This window comes from Equus caballus, chromosome 2, assembly GCF_041296265.1.
Source record: "Equus caballus isolate H_3958 breed thoroughbred chromosome 2, TB-T2T, whole genome shotgun sequence".
NCBI classification, from domain to species: domain Eukaryota; kingdom Metazoa; phylum Chordata; class Mammalia; order Perissodactyla; family Equidae; genus Equus; species Equus caballus.
This window is the reverse complement of record NC_091685.1, coordinates 73,129,836-73,150,356: the sequence shown is the minus strand read 5'-3', so window position 1 is coordinate 73,150,356 and position 20,521 is coordinate 73,129,836. Positions and strand designations below refer to the sequence as shown.

Below are 20,521 nucleotides of genomic sequence, written 5' to 3'. Positions count from 1 at the left end.
CTGTTTGAAATGGACATCTCTTAGGTCAACTTGGCCATGTCTGTTCTTTATATGATAAAGAGATGGGGGTGAAACAAATTTACAAAATATTCTCACTCCACAAAATCTGAATTTCATGATCATTTTAGTGTTGCATTTACCCTATCTTACAAGTCAGAAACTGAGTATTAACTTATTTTTTCTCTCTGCATTTTCTCTCTAACAGTGTTAAATCTCATCTCTATCACCCATGCCAGGCAGTAGGTGCTCGGTTTGATGGGAGAGAAGATACTGCACAGAGAGTTGGAAAAGTGAAAAACATTTCAATACCTATTTTTGTTTTTCCAGTCATTTTATTGAGATCATAATGGTTTATAACATTGCATAATTTCAAGTGTAAATTATTTGCCAGTTTCTGAATAGACTTCATCATGCTCACCATTTGTCTGTCACTGTGCATATGTGCCCCTTTATCCCTTTTGCCCACCCCCCAACCCCCTTCACCTCTGGTAACCACTAATCTGTTCTCTTTGTCCATGTATATATCATCTACCACATATGAGTGAGAGCATGCAGTATTTGTCTTTCTCTGTCTGGCTTATTTAGCTTAACATCATACCCTAAAGGTCCATCCATGTTGTTGCAAATGGAACCGTTTTGTCTTTTTTATGACTGAGTAGTATTCCATTTTGTGTGTGTGTGTGTGTGTGTGTGTGTGTGTGTCAGTCACATCTTCTTTATCTATTCATCTGTAGAAGGGTGCTTGGGTTGCTTCCACATCTTGCCTATTATGAATAATGTTGCGATGAACATAAGGGGTGGATAAATATCTTTGGATCATTGATTTCAAGTTCTTTGGATAAATACCCAGTAGTGGGATGCCTGGGTCATGTGGTATTTCTCTTTTTAATTTTTTGAGAAGTCTCCATACTGTTTTCCATAGCTGCTGCACTAGTTTGCATTCCCACAAGCAGTGCATGAGGGTTCCCTTTTTTCCACACCCTCTCCAACATTTATTGGTTTTTTTCCTCGATAATTATAGCCATTGGGACTGGTGTAAGGTGGTATCTCATTGTAGTTTTGATTTGTGTTTCCCTAATAATTAGTGATGTTGAATATCATTTCATGTTTTTGTTGGCTGTCTGTATATCTTCTTTGGAAAAACGTCTGTTCATATCCTCTGCCCATTTTTTTATTTTTTTGTTTGTTTGTTTTTGTTTTTGAGGAAGATTAGCCCTAAGCTAACATCTGCCACCAATCCTCATCTTTTTGCTGAAGAAGATTGGCTCTGAGCTAACATCTGTGCCCATCTTCCTCTACTTTACATGTGGGACACCTGCCACTGCATGGCTTGATATGTGGTCTGCGTCTGGGGTCTAAACTGGCAAACTCCAGACCACCGAAGCGGAGCACATGAACTTAACTGCTACACCACCAGGCCAGCCCCTCCTCTACTCATTTTTTGATTGGGTTGTTTGTTTTTTTGTTGTTGAGTTGCATGAGTTCTTTATATATTTTGAAGGTCAACCTCTTGTCAGATAAATGATTTGCAAATATTTTCTCCCAGTGGTTGGGTTGGCAACATCTTTGGAAGATTACCACTGCTGCAAAGAAAAAAATACAACCAAAAGAACACACATTTTTTAAAAAGACCTATATTACATAAAGTATTCAAGAAATGTAGACTATCTAACTCCAAATAATGATAGCACTGTCTTACGAATTACCAGTGTGCTTTGGGGTTCAAAGATTTTTGTCCCAATAATCCTATATGTGTTGTTAATTAACAACATTTAATGGGGGAAATCTGTGCTTTTTTTACAGGGAATCAGAGAAGAAGGATATACAGACCCTGCTATGGCTGCCCAGGATGCAATGGTAACTAGAACCAGCTCTCTGTAGACTGTGTGACATACTGTAGAGAGCCTTTGTTAAACTGGTCTGGGGTGATTATGGTACTCCTTCCTGGCTGTATGATGTTTCAGGTCCTGTGGGAAGCCTGTCAGCGAAAGACAGGGGAACACAAAACTACGCTGCAAATGATTCTATGCAACAAGAGCTATGAACAGCTGTGGCTGGGTAATTATTCATCAGGTTCCTTTTCAGCTGCTTAACTGATTACATAATAAAAACCAAGTTGTTAACTGGAAAAAAAAAAAAGAGGAAAATGTTCCATATAAAAAGAGGAAAGCCAGTTATCTCAAAGGTACTTATTCTGAGTTATGTTTATACAGACATGCCTTACATAATGACATTACTAAGGAATAAAGTTTCCTTATAATTTTATTTTTTCCAATAACTGAATTATACAATCTTTAAATAACGAACCTTTTAAAACAATCACTGTTTTTGACGGAGAACTTATTCAAATATATTAGCTAGTTCCTGTTAGGCATATTATATGTTGTCTTGAAAAGAAGATAGTGAACATAGTTTAACCAGCACATAATGAGTCAAGGTCATTATTATTGACGTCATGATTTATGTGAAGCTACCTTATTGGTTTTAGAGGTGCACTCATATTAGTTCACACTTTGACTTTCCCCAAACTGCTGTACATTTCTGTTTCCCTTATTTAAAAAAAAATCCCTTTTTGTTTTTTTATACATATAGTAAAACACAAAAGTCTATAAAAATTTTTAAAAGATGGCATACTCCAACCCAACCCCCACCCCTATACTCTATTTACCTTCACTATGTTAGGCAGTCTAATCAATATTTGTATTTTAAATTTATAATATTTACAAAATCTCATTTGCATTATATCAATTTGTTGCAGTTTTCCAGGAATTTCAAAATATTTCTGGGCAAGACATAGTAGATGCTATTAATGAATGTTATGATGGATATTTCCAAGAGCTGCTGGTTGCAATTGGTAAGTAACAATGTATTTGGTGTACAGCAGACTTTTATTCCACAATAAATGCTGACTGGCTGACTGAATTAAAGATCTTTAAGTAAGCTTTTGCTTGAGTCACTTTCCCCTGAGTTTAATTATTTAGAGGGGTATTACCTCTACAGAGGAAAAGTACATCAGCTACTGACATAAGGCACTAAACTGGCAACCTGATAACTTCAAAGAGATGATACCCTTCCCTAATAGCTGGTTCAACTTTCATACTGGGAAACACTGAATTCTCAGATGCTCTCTTTCACAGGTGATTGGGATCTCATGCCTTTAAATTTTGTTTTATATATACTGACTCCCATTCCCTTGATAAAGAGCAGATGAATGCTAGCAACATGGCTTCTTTTTCTCCATGTCTAAGTTTGTTTTAGGGGTAGGTCTTACCATAAACAAGATTTACCAAGGTGTTACTTAGTAGTGATTTCTACAGGCTATTGTGAGAGAGGCACACACCTCCTGCTCCTTCCTAGGTAAGGAAAGCTATCTTTCCATAAAGGGGAAAACAGTGGTAGCCCTCTATAAAAACGACTATGCCGCTACCCGTGCTTTACCTTGTCCTGTGCTGTGACATGACAGCGCAAATTTCAGAGACTACAAATGAAGGGTCATTGTGAAATATCCTCATAAGGAGAAACACATCAAATAATCACTTAGATATTTGTTGAGTAAATAAATACTGTGATTTTTCCCTTCCTATAATAGCACAGACATATTATGGGCATAGGAGCTGAGAGATAATATTTCAATAGATTGTCTCATAAAGGAGTTTTAAAGCTAGAGTTCCATAAAAAAGGGTTTGGTTGGTTCTATGAAATCCCTAAAATACTATACAAGATTTGAATATTTGTGTATTTTTCTGAGAATAATGTACATATATTTTGATGTATTCTCAATATGCTTTCATAATCATATATCACATAAAAATCCCTCATTTTACAACCAAGGCCTAAGGAGTTTCAGTGAGTGCTCCAAAGTCTATCAACTAATTAGCAGCAAAATTATGACTAGAATCTATGTCGTCTGAATCTCAAAATAGCTCTCTTTCGACTATTGAAAACTGTCACGAAGCAGTGGGTCTGAAAGAGGAAATAGTGGACATGAGAAATACTAGAAAACATATTAACTGATTCATTCATTCTTTCATTTAATAAACATCTATTGAATATCTACTCTTCTGGTCATTGATTTAGGCAGTGCAGATAAAACAGTGTGTCAACGCAAATAACCCATAATCAATCTATAAATCAAAACTGGGTTCCAATTTGAGGATTATAGCCCAGGAGAACATTTCCGCCAAGGAAGGAAGCTCTCCAAAGAAGTGGGGTGTACAGAGTGGTTATATACCATCTTAGAACAAAGAGCATACATCACATATGGCAGGAACATCTCTTTTACTACTATCATAAGATGCTTTGCCAGCACAGCAGGTCAGTGGTCAAAAGGTGAGCACAGCAAGTTGGTGGTAAGCAGGTCAGTGGTCATGAGATGGGTTAGAGCAGGTCAGTAATTAATCCTGTTTCTGGGAAGAAATGCTTATCCTTAAAAAATGTTGACATGGCAACCTCCTTATCATTCTTAGCTTTGGGACATTGTCAATGTTTAAAGCAGATGTACAGTGCATGCTCAACAGGCCACGTCAGGCCTTTCTGCAAAAACAAGATCACGCTGAATTAGTTTTAAACTAAATGGCTTCCTCATAGACCCCAATATGTCCTATTGCATTTCATTTATTCGTCAAGTGAAACAATAGCTACAAAAGCAACAACGAAAGTCCCTGTCCTTCAGGCACTTACCTTCTAGCAGTGACACAAGAGTGCTTATGAGGTCACAGTATTATAGACAAAAGTGAAAGAGGAAGGCAGGGCCTCACAATCTAAAAAAATCATTTGAACTACAAAGAAAACATTGTTATGATGATTTTATTTTGCCTAGACGCTATAGCCTCGCATACATTTCATTTACTAAATAATTTGCTGATTCAAATAGACATTATCCGTCAAGGACAACTGTTGACCAGGCTCTAGGCTGTTCTAATGCATAGTGGTTTTAATTTGCTGACTTCCAACAGTGGTCCATACAGTTTTTCCTTAAGAGACCTCATATCTACTCACAAGTCTTGTTACAAAAGACTAAAAATAACATTTGGGAAGATGAACTATTTGCATGGGGACTATGTCACATTGAATCCCACAGTAATAAAAATCTATAATAGTGGTGATAACCTGCATCTCTTTGAAGCCTTATTTATTTGATTTTCAGATACAAATGGGACAATTTTTTCACTAGGTTATGTGAAGGAACTAAGAGAGTTCCACGAGGTAGAGTTAGACCAAGTGAAAATCTGAAATGATCATTATAATATTGCTGCTTTATATTTTTCTATCGGTTATGGTTTTACCACTATTCTGTGTTGAAATTTTAATACAATGTACAGTGAGGGATCCCACCTATAACTCGCAAATAATCACTCTTCTAGGATTGTAACAGGAAAATAAAACAAGAGTTCTCCTTCTCAAATTCTGACGAAAATATCTATTGTCACTCTCAAAACTTATTCTTTTCTCTCTGATTTTTCCTAGTTCTCTGTGTTCGAGACAAACCAGCTTATTTTGCTTATAGACTATATAGTTCAATCCATGTAAGTATGACCCACATATTTTTAAAATTTCTCCAGGAATCATGTCTACTTTCTCAAAAGACTAGTTTTACTTCCATTACTTAAGTATTGATTCCTATTTTTGAACTTGTATGGAAATATATTCATTTCAAAGAAAATATGCTCAAGTGAAAAAATGTGTTATACACCAAAAATGAGACCCATGAAATAAAAATAATACTCTGCTTTCTGTATCAAATTGAGGTACCTAAGAAGTATGATTCCTCAGGGTCTATCTCCCCAGTGTTCTTATAGTCTTTTAGCATCTGAAGAAACTGGCAAATCCAAATGCTTTTGTATCTCACTAAAGGCCCCCAACGCACACTTATGCAAGTACGAAACATATGGCATCTAGCAGGAAATGTCAAAACATTACAAACACTCAGCAAGAAATTGCTACATTCCTGAAATTTAAAACACAAAAGAATGTCAGTGGTTATTTTTAGACATAAAGTGTTATTTAAAAAAAAATACTTTAAAAAGAGATAGCTAGACAATAATAAATTCTAAAGCTATTTTTGTAATTAAATGAGACTGTTTTAATAGTTTAGTGTGAGACTCAATCATATTCCTTTGGTGCATTCATTTTTGAAGGAAAAAACACTTAAACGCGTAACACAATGCATACCTTATCCATAATGTGCATGGAATGTATTTAGAAAAAGTCTCATGCAAATCGCTATACATATGTCATAGCCTTGAAAACTCAGTGAAAATTATTAAAAATGATACTGTAGTGCAGTAATTTTGATAGAGTGCTTTATCCTCAAAGTAAATTTTACAGACCAACTTTTTAAAAGTAGCCAGCATGCTGGCATAATGTGCTAATCACCAAGAATATTTCTATCATATATCCTATGTCAAGTATTTTTTATTTGTATACAAGAACCTATGTATCCTCAGAACACAGGAGAACGACCAATGCTCACAGTCCTCTGGTTCGTTTTTATTATACTTCCAAGCAGAAAAATTTGAGTTGACTAAAAATTTATTTAAAATACTGTCGGGGCCATGCTATTGGATGATTTCAACATTTTCTTTTCCAACAACAGAATAAACCTTGACTTGTGAATGACTATGAAAAAATAATCACAATTACTCTGATTCCAACTATGCCCAAATTGAGGGCTACTTATTCTAATAGTAAAAATTGTGTTCCTGCTGTGTGTGTTACAGTGCAAAAAGGAAGGTATGTGTACTCACAAATGGTTAGGAAGCAAACAGAAGGATTGTGTATTCAAGTAATCAAATTTTCAATATATGAGGACCTTAAATGTAAAATTTTGATCAAAAGCTGTTTTCACCATTCCTAAGCCAAAGAAAATCTCTGGGTTTTTTCCCAGTGCGTTCTACTTAATGATATGCAACTTAAATATGGAAACTTGGTTAGATCATTCATTTCATTCACCTCAAATTATGAAAAGTTTGTTAGATCTACACCCAAAACATTCAGACATCAAAGATTAGTTTATGCTTACTGGCCACTGGATGTCACCATTACTCCATTTGAAAAGACAATTTGAAACTGATTTGTAAAGCAGTATTCTTTCTGGAGTCAGTACACTGAAACTGATTTTTGTAGTTTTCAGCACTTGAGTTTAAATCAGAAAATATTTCACATATCTGTAATTCTTATTTTTACAATTTTCAATAATAAACAGACCATAAAATAAAAATGTAATTGCTGTCTTACTCAGATATATCAATGTTCATCTAACAGAGTTCAGAATCCCCCCGACTACCCACTTATGGAGAGTTTTTACCTAGAAAGACCACATGATCAGATTTGCATTTTATAACGCAGTGTGAAGGAGACAGTCTTAAGGTTGACAAGGCTGTTGCAGAATCAAGGTGGGCCAGCATCCAGGCCGTGACATTGGAAATAGAGAATACAGGGCATTTAAGAAGTAAACTAGATAGAATACTTCATTATACATACACAGTAAGAGAGAGGAGAATGTAACAGAGATGCCTCTCAGAATCTGCCTTGGGCACTCCCCAGATGGTGACACAGTGTTTGAGGAATACAGGAGGCAGAGCAAATTTACTACAGTAAAGGGGATGAGTCTATTTTAGACAGACTTCATACTATGTTTTTCTCCTTTTTTCCCCCTTTGTGTGTATCTTTTAGGATTTTGGTTTCCATAATAAAACTGTAATCAGGATTCTAATTGCCAGAAGTGAAATAGACCTGATGACCATAAGGAAAAGATACAAAGAGAGATACGGAAAATCCCTATTTCATGATATCAAAGTGAGTCTCCTATATGTGATTTATTTTGACCCATATTTTGTCCTTTTTGAAAATGAGATAAAGCTTTACTTTAAATGACTTCATGTTAGAATCTAAAACGTTAGCTATTCTGCCAGGGACAATCTACTTTAGTGCCTGAGGCAGCCTGTAGAGCATCAACAGGTGCTACACGGAGGACGTCCCCTCACCTCAGTGACAGATTTATCGCTCTTTGATGTGCTTTAAGCAAAAATCCTTGAAGTAGTCATGTAAAATATCCATCCTCTAATTGTGTAATTGTACTTTATGAGCTAAATTCTGAAGTATGATCAGCGTTAGGAAAACTACATTTTGCAACCAGACCATACTAATTGTGAAGAGGCTGCTTAGCTCAGTTCAGCTCTCCTTTCATAGTGTCATAGAAGGCAGGGCAGCCAGTCAAATCCCATAAACTGGTAAATTGGAGGAACTTAACATTGATAGCTGTATGAAATTCTACATATCCCTATCCCTTTAGCTCTTGAAGGGCAAAGAAACAATGATTCAGAAGCAAATGAGCCAATTTCTTCATTCTGCTATGTCTAAACTTTACCCTGGATTTTGATAAAATCTAGCTAAGAATTGTCAAAATTTATGAGACCATCTTTGTAATTTTTGGCACCCAATGGAAAATGAAAATGCTTGACCCTTCTTCATAAAATTATAAAGAATTTCAAGATGGCACCAGCAGAGCATTCAACCAAGCTCAGGACCCTGAGAATATGTCTTCACTTACATTTTGCATACAGCTAAGGGCTGTTACCTGTTCACGTTGTTTTCTATGAAAATTTTCAATTCCATAAAATAACTTTTTAGTTTATCGAAAGAGCGATCCAGAAGCAACTCAAGAACCCAAAGACCAAGAGACCACAAATACCAGAAGACCTTGTAGACCCTTGGGTAGCTGAAGTGGTTTCCAAGAGGAAGAGCAGACGGAGCAGTTAAGAGAAATCTTGTCTTTGATAAAACTCTCCTTGTGTCCACCCTCAAAACTCTAAACTTCCAGTGATGATAAATATTTCTCATTGAGAAATGCACGTCGTAACTCATTTTCCAAATGAATAAGCTAGTTCTAATACATGTACTGCAATTAATCACAGCCACCTCAAAGTCTACTAAGATTTGCATATAATTAATTCACTACATGCATTGAAAGTGGTGAGTTATAATTACATGACTTTGTGTAAGAAAATAGTAATATGTAGTTGATTTTTAACAAAGATAGGTTTTTTTGGTTTTTGTGAGGAAGGTCGGCCCTGAGCTAACGTGTTGCCAATCTTGCTCTTTTTTTTTCTCCCCAAAGCCCCAGTACATAGTCGTATATCCTAGCTGTAGATCCTTCTAGGTCTCCTATGTGGAATGCCGCCTCATCATGGCCCAATGAGTGGTGTGTAGGTCTGTGCCCAGGATCCAAACCGGCGAACCCCAGGCCACTGAAGCAGAGCGCGTGAACCCAACCACTCGGCCATGGTCCTACCTCCATGATAGGTTTTATAATTCCATTTATTTATTCCTATGATTGTTTTGAAAAACTCAGAAACTATAGAAGACCATAAAAAGAAGAAAAAAAATTGCCCTAGTTCTCCATGACTGATAACTAGTAATAAAATTTTGTTGTAGGTTCTTTCTGATTTTTAAAAAATATATACGGGGCCGGCCTGGTCGCGCAGCAGTTATGTTTGCACATTGTGCTTTGGCAGCCCCAGGTTCGCCAATTCGGATCCCAGGTGCAGACCTACACACCCCTTGTCAAACCATGCTGTGACAGATGTCCTACTTAGAAAGTAGAGGAAGACAGAATGGATGTTAGCTCAGGGCCAGTCTTCCTCAGCAAAAACAGGAGGATTCTCAGCAGACGTTAGTTCAGGGCTATTCTTCCTCAAAGAAAAAATAAAATAAAATAAAATAATAATATATATATATAAACATCGATATGTTCTACCACTTAAAGAAATGTTTTTATTGAATTATGGTGTCACCTTGCATAAGTTGTAAAGTACATAAACTACCCCACCTTATTATATATTGTGTTTTTACTTTTTCATCATTATACATAATATTATGGTATATATTTGAGCATAAACCTTTATGCTTACCAATAATTTATATTTCCTTAGGATATACTTCCTGAAGTAGAATTACTACATTAATGAGTATAAACATTTTAAAATCTTCTGAGGCATATTATCAATTTCCCCTTCAGACTCTACACTTATTTATAAGAATAATATTAGGACACCTCTTTCTAAAGAGGAGAGATTTACTTCTATTGCAAGTTATTCTTCTTATAAATACATTTTAGGGTACAATCCACTTTATTCTATTGACTATAATCATGGTATTATTTTTCAGTAACTTCCACTGGGAATAGTTCTCAGGACATATTAAATCTTTAGATGAAAATAGTAAATAATTTTGGACAAGTTATTGGCCCATGGGTCTTTCATACTATAGTTCAGAGGAATTATGATTCTTTTTTTGAAATACTATAACATTTTATTTCAAATACGTTATATTTTGTCTTTGCAGAATTTTGCTTCAGGGCATTATGAGAAAGCTCTGCTTGCCATCTGTGCTGGTGATGCCGAAGACTACTAAATCAAGAGAAGGATTTGGAGGACTGTGCACTCCTCTTTATAGACATGTCAACATATAGATTTTGTGTTAAATTTGTAGTGTTGGTAGCCTTATGACAAAACTATAGAATCATATTCTCTCTTCTATCTTTAAAATCATTCTAAGCCAAAGAAAAATCTATTGATAAAAGACTGGATTTGCACTTATTACTTAAATCAGCAATTAATAAAATTGTGTATGATGGAATAATAAAAAAAGATTGCACTGAAATATGTTTTATTTAAATGTAAATCAACAACTCCCCACAACAAGAGCTACTCAGGGCTGTCCTTAGCATGCTTTCGAGACCACGTAAAACACAGTGTGTAGTTATCCCACTTAGAAGAATGTTCAGGACTCTTGTTCAGTGCAATAAAACTAAAGGGACTATCTAAAGTCACCTTTAAAAGAAAATAAAGATAGAAAACAGCAAAATGAAGTCAGATATATGCTTGTCAGGCTTAGATGTGTGTAAAAATACGGGGGAGTGTGTGTGTGTGTTTTACAATCACTCTGATAAAAAAAAATTTATCTCACACAACCAGAGGCACTTACAACTAGAATATTCAACTATGTACTTGGTGCGGGGGGCTTTGGGGAGAAGAAGGAAAAGAAGATTGGCAACAGATATTAGCTCAGGTGCCAATCTTTAAAAAAAAACAAAAACAGTTTATCTCTAGCTAATTCTTTTTTTAACATTAGTGACTAACCAAGCACTTGCCCAAGCAATGTCAGAAAAGTCATTGCTCATTGTTTTTGTCTTAACATCAGGATCAAAGTCTTTTGGAAATTATTATGTGCTTTGTGCCATCATTAGAGCCTGGCCCTTTGTGTGTCTCAACATTCAGTAAATTAGGAGCAGCAAAAGGAAAATATTCACCGAGATCAGATTTGGAGAAGAATCTAGATTAATGCGAACATCCAGCCAAGAATAAAAGCAGAGCTAGGGATGGGCAAGTCAACAACAGAAGGTTCCCAACATAAGCAAGGGGAAAGACAAAAACCGAGGTCATAGGAAGCAGTAATTAAGTCAGGCAAGGGAAATGAGGACACATATGGAGTAAATCTAGATGCACTGGTGAAGTGGATAGAAGTGCTCTATTCCACTGTAACATTTTTCAAAAGCCCATAGCCCAGTCTCTGTCGATCTCTTTCTACCAGTCTCAGAAGAAACGAAAAATGTACTAAGAACCTGGTATTCTACAGAAGCAATGATACAGGACATTTAGAACACAATAATTGGGCACAACATGAAACATTTAAGAATAATTAGACTTCTGAAATCACTTTGAAAAAATTTCAACTTACTGCTATGGTGTGTGATGTTATATCATTTTAAATTGAGTTTGATTTCTATCTTTAAAAATCACCATTAACATTCTAGGGACTGGCCCCAGTGGCACAGTGGTTAAGTTAGTACGTTCCACTTCAGCGGCCTGGGGTTCCCCGGTTCAGATCCCAGGTGTGAACATGGCACCTCTTGGCATGCCATGCTGTGGTAGGCATCCCACATATAAAGTAGAGGAAGATGGGCACAGATGTTAGCTCAGGGCTAATCTTCCTCAAAAAAAATCGTTAACATTTTAATCAAAAGTAGCAATTGTTTGAGATATTTAGCATAGCTATTATTCCAGATAAAATTCTCAATAGAAGAAAATATTAGAATTCCTGTTGTGACTTTAGATATTTAAATAACATTTTTCTTCACTAAGACATCGTTTTATGATGAGTTCAATAAATTGTGAAAAGTATTCTTTAGCTAGGTAATACATTTTGTTTCTTTGGCATAACATGATGTCATCAAATCAAAAACAAATCCAGACTTAGATAATGAGAGATTTTATTCGAAAAAACTATTGCAGTAAGTGGTGAGGCCTATTGCACTAGGGAATGAGGGGCTAATGCAAAAAGGAGAAAGCTCTGACCATGAGATTTGCAGAGGTCTTAAATGTTAGCCAAAAAAGGATTTTTAATTAATAGAGATAAGTAAACAAGGCCAGAAAGAATCTGGTGTGGGAGGATGAGATGAATGTGTGGTCTGATTGTACAGTTGATCTGGGAATGTCTTTGGTTGACATAGCCAGTCACAGTCCATCCAAGATTAAACAGCTGATCTGAGATGGTTAATCTAGGAGTGCTTCCAGTCTCTTTTCAGGAGGAGCCTAAGGGTAGGTTAAAGTTCAGGGATTTGGGGGGAGGGGAGAAGCCTGACTCAAGTTTAGTCAAGTCAAGTTAACAGGTATTTCATCCAGATTAGTCAGCAAGGGAAAACAGCTACTTAGCTGATGGTTAGTTCAGCTAATTATTTATAAGACGAAGAATGGGAATTTGGAGAGTGTGTTGAGGATTGTCATAGGTAAACAAGCGCAACATCTAGGAGTCTTATCTAAGTCATGAGAAAGAATGGTTCTATGCAGTAAGCCATTTCCTGGAACACAAAAGGGTGGGAAAATTTCTTGATCATCTCTGTTTTCTAAGAGCATAGTATTTGAGTAAAGTTTAACATTGTCAATATCTTCTTTTTTTCCAAAGTTTTGTCTTGAATGCCTCACTTAGCTGTTTAAACGCCAGCACAACATTGTCATCTTCATCATCACATAATTCACTTAGTGAAATCCTGTAAAAGATTGTGTTTAAATTATTCTCATTGTTATTTGAGCTTAATGGTGTTTAGCTAGTTATATGATTTTCAAATGTAGAAATGTTTACTATACCTGACAGACTGAATAACAAGAGCAAAATCTCTGATTAAATTAAAAGCATCTCCCATATTTAGCCTATAGAAAAAAAGACAAAGTAATATTTAAAGAAAGAAATTTGTTTGGGGGATGTTCTTAATCTACAGTAAAGGAAATAATAAATTATCACTGAATTGCTGGCCTTTCCAGAGACAAAATAAAACCATATATGGAAAGACTTGAGAGTACATTATTATTACCCAAGTTAAATATTTCACATATGTTAAAAACAGTACCCAATATGAGTGACGTCATTGTAAATGGCAAAGTTGGCAGCTCCAATAGCCCATCCCTCCATCAAAACATCCAAAAACTCAAGCAAAAACTGTAATAATCAACTTTGTCAGAACTCTGGAAAATAGTCAAAGGTTTAACTCTGAATCAAGAAAAAGTTTACAAAAAGTAGCAAAGCTTTGTGACATTTTTATTTGCTCTTTCCCCACCCTCCTCCCAGCTTAGTGGTGGTTTTGAAGACAGCAGCCTGTGTCCCCAGTGTGAGACCCTGGTCCCTGGTTCCAGAGGAAGCAGAGCTCCCCTTATTAACAAAGAATGTGTTTATCTATCTGTTTCAACCTGTCTGGGGACTGCCTAAAGTACCAAGGTGAGGTACTTGTCTTTATTTTTTCCAACTCAGAACGCAGGAGGGAAAGCGGTAAGGTAAATGAACCACCTGCAGCTGCCTAGGGCAAAAGATTACAGTTGAGGCAATATAATTGAGTAATGAAAACCTATGAGGAAAATCTGGGAGAGAGTATCCATGAATATGGGGGAATTTAGAAAGCCATGCACGTGCCTAGGGCAGTACACACACTCAGAAAAGACCTGAGAAGAGCCTAAGCTTTCACTTCTGTCTTGTCTGTGGAATTAGTGCAAGCAGGAAGTGAAGGGTAAGACAGAGTCATAAATGGCCTAAGTGGTGAAAGGAGTGTCCAGCACAGAGCCAGTCTACAAGGAATGGTAGAAATTCTTTTCTTTCTTCTTCTTTTCTCTCTCCTCCTTCTCTTCCTCCTACCCCTTCTACTTCTTCTTCTTCTCTTTCTCTCTCTCTCCATTTCTCTTGCTTCTTGTGTCCAAAGAAATGTCTGTCAAAACATTAGCTGAATACAAGCTTAAGAAACAGGGACTTTACAGACCACATGATGAAGAATACAGACCTTGTAAAAGTCACTAAACAAAACAACAGTTATAGTGGACAGATACAAACAAACAGAAACTCTGAGAAGGGAGAAAAATCCCAGAACTACCATATTATAATATTCAAAATATACACTTCTTGAAAAATTTACGTGGCATGAAAAGAAACAAGAAAGTATGCCCATTGACAGGTAAAATTACCGAAAGTTATCCCTGAGAAACCAAAAAGGTATAAGACATAAAAAACAATACCAAAATGGCAAAAGTAAGTCTTGCCTTATCAGTAATTATTTCAAATGTCAATGGATTAAATTCTCCACTCATAAGATAGAGATTGGCAGAATGGATAAAAAAGTAAACATGATCCAACTGTATGCCGTCTCTAAGAGACTCACTTTAGATCCAAAGACAGAAAAATGTTGAACGTGAAAGGGTGGAAAAGGATATTCCATGCAAATAGTAAGTAAAAGAGAGCTGGGGTGACTTATACTAATATCAGACAAAACAGCCTTTAAATAAAAAATTCTTACAGGAGACAAAAAGACATTATATATGGATAAATGGTTAGTTCATCTAGAAGATGTAAAAATTAAAAACATATAGACTACGACCAACAGAATCTCCAAATATAAGGCAAACATTGACAGAATGGAAGGGAGAAACTGACAATTCGTTGAAGACTTCAACACCCCACTTTCAATATTGGATGGAACATCAAAACAAAAAATCAATAAGGAAATAAAATAACTTAACACCATAAACCAACTAGACCTAATGGACATGTTTACAAGACTACATCTAATCATAGCATAATATATATTCTTCTCATGTGCATATCAAACATTCTCCATAAGAGACTATATATTAGGCTACAGAACAAGTTTCAATATGTTTAAAAATACTTAAGTCATACAAAACAACTTTTCACACCACAATGGAATGAAGCTAGAAAACAGAAAGAAAATTGGGAAATTGACAAATATATAAAAATTGAACAGCACACAAACAATGGATCCAAAAAGAAATCACGGGAAAATTAGAAAACAGTTAGAAACAAATGGCAGTAAAAGCACAACGTACCAAAACTTATGGGATACAGAGAAAGCCATGCTCAGAGGAAATTTATACCAGTTAAGGCCTACATTAAAAAAGATGAAAGAATTCAAATCAATAACTTAATTTTATACCTTAAGGAAATAGAGAAAGAAGTGATCTAAAACCTAACCTAGCAGAAGGAAGGAAATAAAAAAGAATAATGTGGTGATTAATAAAACAAAGAATAGAAATACAACAGAGCCAATGAAATGAAAGTTGGATCTCAGAAAAGATCAATAAAATTGACAAACTTTTAGCTAGACTGACAAAGAAAGAAAAAGAAAGAAAATGCAAATAAATAAAATCAGAAATGAACATGACTACATTATACTGATCTACAGATAAAAAGATTTATACAAGAGTACTATAAACAACTAACTCTACACCAAATTTAGATAATCTACATTAAATGGAAAGATTTCTATAACTACACAGATTACCAAAACTGACTCAAAAGAAATAGAAAATTTAATAAAACATAGAACAAGTAAACAAACTGAATCAAAACTGTTATCAAAAACTTCCCAACAAAGTAAAGTCCAGACTAGCTGGATTCACTGGTGAATTCCACCAAACATTTAAGGAAGAATTAACACAAATCTTTTTCAAATTCCTACAAATATAGTAGAGGTAGAAATACTTCCTAACTCATTCTATGAGACCTGTATTACCCTGATACCAAAACCAAATTAAGACATCACAATAAAAGAAAACCATAGGTTAATGAATAAAGATGCAAAATTTCTCAACAATATACTAGTAAACTGAGTCTAACAGCTTATTTAAAAGATTAGACAATATGACAATGGAATTTATCCCAGAAATGTATGGGTGATTCAACATAAGAAAATCAATCAGTATAATACACCATATTAATAGAATGAAGGAAAAAAGCCATAACATTACCTCAGTTAATGTAGAATAAACATTTGGAAAAAAAAAATCCTTTCCTGATAAAAACATTCAACAAACTAACAATACAAGAGAACTTCCTCAACATGGTAAAGGACACTTACAAAAAACTCACAGCTAACCTCATGATAAAAGACTGAATTTTTTTTTCCTAATATCAGGAACAAAACAAGGATGTTTGCTTTCACCATCGCCATTCAGCATTTTATTGGAAGTACTAGTCAAAGCAATTAGGCAAGAAAAAGGGGGGGAAAGCATTCAAATTTTAAAGGAAAAAGTAAAACTCTCTCTACTCACAGATGACATAATCTCATATATAGAATACCCTGAGGAATCCACAAAATAACTATTAAAGCTAGTAAAGAAATTTTCCAAAGTTGTAGAGTACAGGATCAACACTCAAAAATCAGTTATGTTTCCATACACAAGCAAGGTACTTTCTGAAAAGGATATTAAGGGAGAAAATCCAATTATGACATCATCCAAAGAATAAAATACCTAGGAATAAACTCAACCAAGAAGCTTAAAGACTTGTAAACTGAAAACTAAAATCTTGCTGAAAGAAATTAAGGAAGAACTAAAAAATGGAGAGACACTCCATGTTTATAGATAGGAAGACTTAATATTGTTAAGATGACAATACTACCCAAAGTGATCTATAGATTCATTGCAATCCCCATTAAAATTCCCACAGCCTTTTTTGCAGAAGTGGAAAAGACAATCTTCAAATTCATATGGAATTGCAGAGGACCTTGAATAGCGAAAACAGTATTGAATACAGAGAACAAAGTTGGAAGTCTCACATTTCCCTGTTTTAAAAGCTATAGTAATCAAAACAGGGTGATGCTGACATAAGGACAGATCTATAGACCAATGAAATAGAACTGAGAATTCAGAAATAAACCCATACATCTATGACCAATTGATTTTTTATGAGATGCCAAGACCATTCAATGAGAAAAGAATTCAAAGAATAGTGCTGGGACAACTGTATATTCACATGCAAATGAATGAAATTAGACCTTTATCTCACACCATATACCAAAATTTATTCAAAATGGATGAATGACCCAAATATAATAGCTAAAACTATAACACTCTTGGAAGAAAACATAGGGATATTATCTTCATGATCTTGGATTTATGAATAGATTCTTAGATATGATACCAAAAGAATGAATGAGAAAAGAAAAAACAGATAGATTTTCTTCATCAAAGTTAAAAGCATTTGTGTAGCAAAGAACATTATCAAGAAAATGAAAAGATAACATAGGAGAAAATATTTGCAAATCATATATCTGATAAAGGTCTAGTATCCAAAATATATAAAGAACTTCTACCACTCAAGAACAAAAAGAAAAACAATACAATTTAAAAATGAGCAAAGGACTTGCACAGACACTTATTCAAAAAAGCTTAATATCATTAGTGTTTAGGGAAATACAAATCAAAACCACAATGAGATATGTATCATGTCACATCTATTAGGATGGCTGTAATAATTTTAAAAAATAACAAATATAAGGTTATAGAGAAATTGGAAAGCTTGTATATTTCTGGTGGTAATGTAAAATGATTCAATTTTGTGGAAAGTATTTCAGAAGTTTCTCAATAAGTTAAACATAGAGTTACTGTATGACCCAGCAATTCTACTCCTCAGTATATACCTGAATAGATTGAAAACAGGTACTCAAACAAATATATGCATATTCACAATAACCAAAAGTTGAAACAACTCAAATGTTCATCAACTGTATAAACAAATTGTATATATACAAACAGTGGGATATTATTCATTTATAAAAAGGAGTGAAATGCTGATAATGCTACAACATGGGTAAACTTGAAATATTATAGTGAAAGAAGTCAAACACAAAAAGTCACATAACTGTGTGATTCCAATTATATTAAATATCCAAACTAGGTAGATCCAATGAGACAGAGAGAAGAATGGCAGTTGGCAGAGGATGGGGAAGTGGAGGAATGGGGATTACTGTTTACTGGGTACAGACTTTCCCCTTGATTAATGAATATGTTTAGTAACTAGATAGGGGTCATTTTTGCACAACATTATGATTGTTATCAAAAGTCGCTAAATCATTCATTTCAAAATGGTTAATTTTATGTTATATGAGCTTCACCTCAACAATAATGATAATAAATATCATTTAAAAATAGTTCCAAATAGGGGACCAGCCCCATAGCCTAGTGTTTAAGTTTGGTGCTCTCCACTTGGGCGGCCCAGTTTTGGTTCCCAGGTGCGGACCTACAGCACTCATCAGCAGCCATTCTGTGGCAATGACCCACATACAAAATAGAAGAAGGTTGGCACAGAGGTTAGCTCAGGACAAATCTTCCTCAAGCTAAAAAGAGGCAGATTGGTGACAGATGTTAGCTCAGGGCAAATCTCTCTCAGAAAAAAAAATAAAGTTCCAAATATATTGCATCTTAATAACTCTTCTTAAATTACTGCATCTTAAAATTGTTTTCATAAGTCATAATCCCACAGCACAATAGACATTAATTACACAAACACACATATGTCTAAAAGAATGTTAAAATAGAAAAGATCATACCAATTACCCAAAGTCAGCGCTAACAGGGAGCCATGTTTGTAGAAGTTCAATGCATAAGCATTCAATGGACACTTCCTTCCAGTCTTATCATATTTATTCAAGCAAAGCAAAGGAATATTTTTTACATTCAAGTTAATTGTTTGTAACATAGCCTAAAGATATGGAGAAATTTAGATCGTTAGCCTTTTTCTTTTGAGACTTACCTTACCTTAACCTATTATAAAATTTGATTATTGTTGTTCATTTTATCTAGCTAACTAAAACAATAACCCAATATATTTTAATGAAATATTGTCAAACATCTTGTGTTAAGGTTCTCCAAGTTTTAATAGAAATGACCAAATAAAATCAATAAAAACATCAACACTCAGAACATTAAAACTATATTTTTTAACTTGAACATGTACAAAAAATTTTAATTATTGGTTACTTATCTCAACTAAAAATGTTTCTAAGTATCCAGATCACTTCTACCCTCCTTCCTAATAAAACAGTGATATCATGTGTAATATAAAATTTTTTTCTTGTCAATTCTTTTTATTGAAATATAATTGACATACTATATCTATTAGTCTCAGGGGTACATCATACTGTTTTGGTATTTATATACATTACAAAATGATCACCTCAGTAAGTCTAGTTATCATCTGTCACTATACAAAGGTATTACAATATTGACTATATTTCTTATGCTGTACCTTATATCCCCAAGACATTATTCTATAACTGAAATTTTGTACTGCTTTATCCCCTTCACCTATTTTGCCTACCCCCAAATCCTTCCCCCCTCTGGTAACCACCAGTTTGTTTCTTGTATCTATGGGTCTGTTTCTGTTTTGTTTTGTTTCCAATAGTTTTGTCTTATAGATTCCACATATGAGTGAAATCATACTGTCTTTCTCTGTCTGACTTATTTTACTTAGCATTATCCCCTCTAGGTTCATTCATTCTCTCATATGGTCAGATTTCATTCTCATTTTTGTGAGGAAGATTAGTCCTGAGATAACATTTGCCTCCAATCCTCCTGTTTTTGCTGAGGAAGACTGGCCTTGAGCTAACATCCATGCCCATCTTCCTCTACATTATATGTGGGATGCCTGCCACAGCATGGCTTGACAAGTGGTGCATAGGTCCACACCCAGGATCCAAACCGGCAAACCCCAGGCTGCCAAAGTGGAAAGTGTGAACTTAACTGCCCCAGATTTCATTCATTTTATGCTAAGTAATAGTCCATTGTATATAGGTACCACATCTTCTTTATCCATTCATCTATTGATGAACACCTAGGTTGCTCCCATATCTTGGCTATTGTAAATAATGCTGCAATGAACATATGTTTTTGAATTAGTGTTTTGGGGTTTTTTGAGTAAATATCCAAAAGTAAAATTGCTGGGTTATATAGCAGTTCTATTTTTTTGTTTTGAAGAACCTCCATACGGCTTTCCATAGTGACTGCACAAATTTACATTCTCACCAACAGTATCCAAGGGATTCCTGTTCTTCACATCCTCACCAACAGTTATTTTTTCTTTTTGATAGTAGCCATTCTGACATGTGTGAGAGAATACCTCATTGTGGTTTTAATTTGTGTTTCTCTGATGATTAGTGATGTTGAATGTCTTTTCATGTACCTGT

The 20,521-nt window shown here is 34.9% G+C and overlaps 2 protein-coding genes across 8 annotated transcripts in view; one reads left to right on the top strand and one right to left on the bottom strand.

The window, feature by feature from the left end:
• ANXA10 (annexin A10) overlaps positions 1–10,636 on the top strand; it is a 52,584-nt gene extending 41,948 nt beyond the window's left edge. Inside the window, exons 6-11 of the mRNA XM_023628130.2 lie at positions 1,804–1,857; positions 1,965–2,058; positions 2,759–2,854; positions 5,467–5,525; positions 7,675–7,797; positions 10,345–10,636. Of these exons, the coding sequence (XP_023483898.2) occupies positions 1,804–1,857; positions 1,965–2,058; positions 2,759–2,854; positions 5,467–5,525; positions 7,675–7,797; positions 10,345–10,413 (495 nt within the window). The 3' untranslated portion in view covers positions 10,414–10,636. The remainder of the gene's footprint in view (positions 1–1,803; positions 1,858–1,964; positions 2,059–2,758; positions 2,855–5,466; positions 5,526–7,674; positions 7,798–10,344) is intronic.
• Positions 10,637–12,254: 1,618 nt separating this feature from the next.
• The window catches only part of LOC100067608 (probable ATP-dependent RNA helicase DDX60), a 108,310-nt gene continuing 100,043 nt past the window's right edge, over positions 12,255–20,521 (bottom strand). For 4 of the 7 annotated variants that reach the window (XR_011434673.1, XR_011434675.1, XM_014737740.3 and 1 more), the window contains 3 exons: positions 18,887–19,038; positions 13,146–13,208; positions 12,255–13,048 (listed from right to left, as the gene is read on the bottom strand). Coding sequence is in view for 4 of the 7 variants with exons in the window: in XM_014737740.3 (XP_014593226.3) it covers positions 12,940–13,048; positions 13,146–13,208; positions 18,887–19,038 (324 nt within the window). In the remaining 3 variants the exon portion in view is untranslated. The remainder of the gene's footprint in view (positions 13,049–13,145; positions 13,209–18,886; positions 19,039–20,521) is intronic. The other 3 variants (XR_011434674.1, XM_070257202.1, XM_070257204.1) reach the window with 1 other exon arrangement.